This window comes from Physcomitrium patens, chromosome 21 (genome assembly GCF_059467195.1).
Source record: "Physcomitrium patens ecotype Gransden chromosome 21, ASM5946719v1, whole genome shotgun sequence".
In the NCBI taxonomy this organism is placed as follows: Eukaryota; Viridiplantae; Streptophyta; class Bryopsida; order Funariales; family Funariaceae; genus Physcomitrium; species Physcomitrium patens.
The window spans coordinates 14267794-14273605 of NC_143430.1; the positions used below are offsets into that span (position 1 = coordinate 14267794).

Here is a 5812-nt window from a genome sequence, read left to right on the forward strand (position 1 = left end):
TGCTTTTCCTGCCATTTTCATGCTCACCTCCTTTCCTCACCTCTTTTGCTCCACCTTCGCAGCATTGTGTCCGTTTGATCCACAGCAAAGGATGTCGACAAAACCATTAATTTTACCGTACTGTAGAAATGCTTTCATCTGCTTCGTTGTTATGATCTTTGGATTCAAATAGTTCATTCAAAAGTCTTTTTTCTTTTCTCTTTTTTCTTTTCACGTTTTGGAATTCATTGTGGAATTTGGGGTTGGTTGTTTGTTCATTGATTTTCTCAATTATGTGTTTAATTCATTGCTGAAGCGGCCTTCTTCTATTACAGTTGTGTCGCAGTATCATCCTAGCAGAGTCTAACGTAGTAAATTGTTCCTAGATAGTTTCAAGCACGGGGAGATTGTAGAAGCATTTGAAGTGAGAATCTATTTAGCTTATCCACGAAGAACACACTGCTGAACAAGTGGCTTGGAGGGATAAGATTGAAAACTTATATAATTACTCATTCATCTTCAATGTCAATAGATTACTTCAATTGAAAAATTATATAATTTCTCATTCATCTTCAATGTCAATAGATTACTTCAATCTATGAGTTGGTTGTAACTCATTTATTTGTTTAAATGTAAATGAATAAATAAATGGGATGGTACTTGCATAATTTGTTTATAATAAAAATATTGAAAAGTTTGAATTGCATATTTTATCTAATAGATGTAAAAGATCTTATCTAGTAAACTTGTCCAAAAAAGCTTTTGTCTTGTAATTGATATAATTGAGGCAAGATTGAGACCATCAAACTTATCTTGGTATTTGTATACATTTTTCTTTTTTTTACATTATTATTTGGTTGTTTAGTCATATTTTAGTATTGTGGTTCCTTGTATATATTCTTTGATATTATTTTTACTTGAACATAAAAAAGATCAAATTATATATATATATATATATATATATATTTGTACATACATACTAGTAAAAGTGCATGCTATTGGCCACAAAAAAACATTGTAAACTATGTGTTATAAATTAGCATATTGTTTAAGGCTCATGTGACATGAAACTCCATGTTGCATGTCATTCTACTATGTTCCATGGTATTCCACATTGTGGTGCTTCAGAGCTTGACTCCTAGTGATCTTGCAAGGCTACTCTTGACAATTTGCCACAACATCATGCAAATTTTGGTCTTTGATTGATCAAAAGTTGAGTTACTGCTTTTCTTTTGCTTCCCTTTGATGAAAACAATGAGATATATAGCCAATCAAAGTAGAAAAATAAAGAGAGGAAACTTTTGCAAACATTAAAGAAAAAAAATAAAAAATAAAAAAATACAATGATTGTAATTCATATATGAGAGTTATCTGTTAACGTTGCAAATTTTGTTGCAATCATTCATAAGGTAATTGTTTTTTGGAGTCAAGGTATTTAAAGATCAAGAATAAAACTTATAAAGAAACAAAAGTGAATATTCAATAAAAATAAAAATAAAACAATTGCTTGCAAGGTGGGTCATGTAGCCACTCTTGTATGGACTTGGTTCAACAGATCAAACAAGCATCCATGGATCTATGTGGTCCAAAAACAATTGGTCACAATTTCATATATATATATATATATATATATATAACTTTGAATCAATCATGAACAGAAAGTAATATTTGAAAATAAAGAAAAAGAAAAAAAGGGGGTGGGCAAAAGATTGGTTAGAATATATCTTTATGAGACATGGTAAAGCTTATGATACCTAAAACATTAGACATATGGACCCAGTTTTTGTTGCACCAATTGTGATCTTTGTAGTACAAGTATCCAGGATTCTCTTGTTTAATTATTATTTAATACTTTATACTTTAGTATTTTAGCATGTAATAACGTTAAGTCAACAACTAGCAGATTTATTATTATTATTATACATTTTTTTTTCTTTATGGATAAATCACTTGGAAAATTTGTGATCTACAATCTTAAAATCAATGCATTTAAAATGATCAAAAAGAGAAAGAAAGAAAAATTAATTTTGAATGACAGATGATTTAATAACTACTTTTTAGAAGTGTAGAAAGCTTCAGATCGCAATTTTGGATCAGATTCCAATTGTTTGATGACATCAATAAATAGAAACTTCCAAATTTATAGTGGTTCTCAATGCATATTTTTATGCAGTCTTTAAACTCCAACCTTAAGCACAAGGGAATTCGAATATAAAGTAAAATTAATTTTGAAAAAAAAAATCTGAAAAACATTTGGTTTGTTAAATTACTGTATGAAACTTTGAATGAAAGAAAAGAGAAAACTATAAATTAAAAAATAATGTATACATATAATATTAAATTTATTTATGATTGGGGCCTTGATTCTGTTAATTTTAGAGTGTTAACTATTGACATGTAAATTAGCATGATAAGGTATACTCTGTGAATTTTAAAAATTCACATTGATTTTATAAAAGTGAATTGTTTCACTAATAACAGAGTAAGAAAGGAATGCCCGCTTCACAAACATCATCCGTATGGATTCGGCATATCATTCGTTCCTTCCTAAGTGAGAACTTTCATCCATGAGGGAAGGGACGAGGGGGACGATGAAAGGCAATGGCGGTGGAGGCAGGCAAGGCAGGCGGTGAGGGAGGAAGGGGGTAGGGAGGGAGGTACAGAGCTGGCGGTGGCGGGGCGGTGGAGCGGTCCAACCTACCGCGTCGCGATGCCGGCCCAGTCACTCCGCAGCAGCACTGGCACGGTTGTAGATGCTTCGGTGCCCATCTTCGTCCTTGGTCCCTCGTCCCTCTCTCTTCCCCCCTTCTTGCTCTCTCTCCCCTCCCTTCCATTTCCCTTCTTCTACCACCACTCATCCACACTTCTACTCACTTGTCCACACAAACCCAACCTCCTCATTCTTCACGCATCCCCCCCCCCCCCCCCAACTTCCTCCCTTCCTTGCTGCTGCATCGCACGCATCGGTTCTGAGAACCCAACCAACCCAACCCAATCCCCCTTCCCCTCCCAAGCAAGCAAGCAACAACGCCCACCGTCATTCGGCTCTGCCGGCTACGCATCAGGGAGGAAGAAGTCACCTCGGCAGCATCATTGACGTCGGTCCTCCCCTCCTGCCGACGCTGCTTCTTCCTCATCACATCCTGGTCGTCTTCTTCTTCTGCTGCCGGCGCCTTGCACTCGTGGTAGGTGTCTCTGCCTACTTCTGCACCCCCCTCTACCTGTCCCATCCCTGTGTGGAGTGCATGGTCTGCGGGTTCGGGGCTGGTGGGGCTGATCAGTGCTTGCTGGAAGCGGAGCTGTACGATTCTGACGGTGTTTATGTGCATCGGCAGTGGGTGTTTGCGCGCACATGCGAGAGCCTGTCTGTTGTCAGTGGAGTTTGCATTTTGTCAAGTTGGGTGGTGTCGTGGGGGATTGTCGTGGTGTGGGTGTTTTCTCGGTGTCAAGCTATTGGCGTTTCCGGCCTGTTTTTTGGTTTTTTTTCCCTCTTGCGTGTGCATCTCGAGGTCTGGGTAGGTCAGACGCTCGAGCAATAGGATTTTTGTAGCATTTCCCTCGAAACTCTTTCTCGTCTAATGCATTTTGATTCCACCCGAGCAGGGTTATTCATCGCATCGTGGTCGTACGTAGATGATCTATCTAGATCATACCACGGAGGTCACTACGGCAGAGGTCGCAAGTCGCAACCTTACTCGCTTGTGTGTCACTTGCCGTTAGACGACACGTTTCTTAATATAAAAAAAGAGTACTCGACCGTCTTTGATCTGTTCAGGATGCCGAGTACTTTTGAGACGCTGATAGAGGAGTGAAGAGACAGAGACACATGCATGGACCCAACAATGGTATAGGTTCTTCTATGATGTGTGAATTGCAATTGCACGGTTGGTTTGAGATGCTGCATTGATGTCGTAATCTTCGCAAGGTTAATGATCCTGTGTCCTGCCATGGAAAAACCGTCTCTCTCGAAGCTCGCGGTCCATGTTGTAAATCTCTTGTCTGGAGCTTTTTTCCTCAGGGAGCGTGCACTAGTAAATTTCTCTCGTCGCACACGTTACTTGTGTGCATAACTACGCTTGTGCAAGATCTCAACATGAATGTGTGAAGTTCCAAATCCTGATGAGCTCAACAACAAGTCTGAGGTCTAGGTACGGTATCATTAGGTGAGCTGTGCGTGCTTTTGATCTTCCTCCTCATCTTCGTTCCATCATATTTCCAGGGTGAAGTTTAGTCGACATGGCTGTGCATCTTGTGCTCTAAACATGTCTGTCATGCTGTGATATATTGCGAGCACGAGTACGATGTGTTGACGCTTTCTATGTTACTCTTGCAGTTCTTCAGAAAATCTTCGATATATCCATCCCTATTGGGAAGGATTTCGTTGGATAGTTCATGAATTTGACAATCTCCAGCATTATAGAACAGGGGAAACCCAAAGCAAAAAATTGTTGGGATCCCTGCGGCGGTGGCAAGATCAGGGAGCAGGGATTGCAGCTGTCAAGCAGTATAGGAACCTCAAGAGTGAAGATAGAACTTGAAGGTAGCAAGTCTGATTCGAGTGTGGAAGAAGAGTCCAAGGGAATGCGGTTAGCAGCAAAAGACACCAGCGGTCGGAATGCTTATAAATATCGGAATATTGATTTGAACAAAGCCCCATCCACCTGGGATGCAGATGAAGTCACTGTGAGCAGCACCAACGATACGACCAATTTTAGGGGTGTTCGGCATCGACCTGAGTTAAACAAGTGGGTGACCGAAATTCGACCTACTTCCCAGAAACGTAAAATATGGCTGGGAACGTACGAGACCCCCGAAGAGGCAGCCCGGGCGTATGACGTGGGAATCTTCTACACTAAAAAAAAGATTCCATACAATTTTGAGGACTCCCCCAAGAAGCTGCAGCAACTCCCCATTCCACCGGAGCTGCCATGGGAGAGTTTTGCCGCCGTTGTGAAACAGAGGGCTACCTCCGCTGCGAAGAGGGCGCGGGTTCCCTCCTCAAGCTAGAGCAATAACCAGCGTAATCGAAGCTGGTCGGCAGAGAAATGTTCATCCAGGTGAGCCGTGATCTTCATGCTCTAATAGTGGCTTGAAAATTATATCGAACACCATGAGAGCATGAGGTGAAGCCACACGGTAGGAGGTTGTGTATGGAGTGGTTACGCTGGGAGTGCGTTGAGTAATAATGTTCCATGGCTCGAATAGCAGCCATAGCCGTGTGCAAGTGAAGAAGACAGCCGATTGCGTGAAGGTTCCGTCATCCCCATCCCCGTCTTTAACTTGTACACGTTGCTAAGTGTCCACTTGAACAATTCATTCATGGACCCTGCTCATGTACCCTGCCTCTAATGTCATGGTGGAGCTAGCTGAGTAAGCAAGCGGCTTAAGAAGCGGACAGTTTGTGGAAGTCGTTGATGAACTGCTATGTACATGCAGCTGAGTCCTAAAGCGAGGAATCTGTATATTATTGGATGTGGTACGATGGGTCGCTTGGTTTCTTCTTCTTGTGAAGGTCTCATGGATATGTCAAGCTCCTCCCAATGAAACTTACTTTTGATCTAACAAGAGGTTACTTGGTAAACGTGACTATTTTGCCGTATAATCTCTTTCATGCCACTGGAATTTCCTGCAACGTACGGTCTTCCGCCAGTGCACTGCGCTTCTGATGTGCACTGAACAGACATTAGCGTATAGTAGTTGAGTTGCAGTTTTAGTGCAATTTCTCAACCAAGCATAGTCTCACCTGAAATCGAAGAGGGAGAACAACCTTACTGCCATTGCAATTCCGAAGATGGTTTCAAACACCGTAATCCTGTGGAAGAAGCCTCATTGC

The 5812-nt window shown here is 40.9% G+C and overlaps 1 protein-coding gene across 4 annotated transcripts; it reads left to right on the forward strand.

Annotated features, from left to right (window-relative positions):
* The first annotated feature begins 2863 nt into the window (after positions 1-2863).
* Positions 2864-5560, forward strand: LOC112274281 (uncharacterized). 4 transcript variants are annotated; one of them, XM_073529899.2, is made up of 4 exons: positions 2864-3164; positions 3583-3824; positions 3998-4142; positions 4313-5560. In XM_073529899.2, the coding sequence occupies exon 4, from the start codon at positions 4372-4374 to the stop codon at positions 4984-4986; it is 615 nt and encodes a 204-aa protein (XP_073386000.1). In that variant the 5' UTR covers positions 2864-3164; positions 3583-3824; positions 3998-4142; positions 4313-4371; the 3' UTR covers positions 4987-5560. The 4 variants fall into 4 exon arrangements, with proteins under 4 accessions (XP_073386000.1, XP_073386002.1, XP_024359377.1 ...); XM_073529901.2 differs by having other exon boundaries at positions 3583-4127; XM_024503609.3 differs by lacking the exon at positions 3583-3824.
* The last annotated feature ends 252 nt before the right edge of the window (positions 5561-5812 follow it).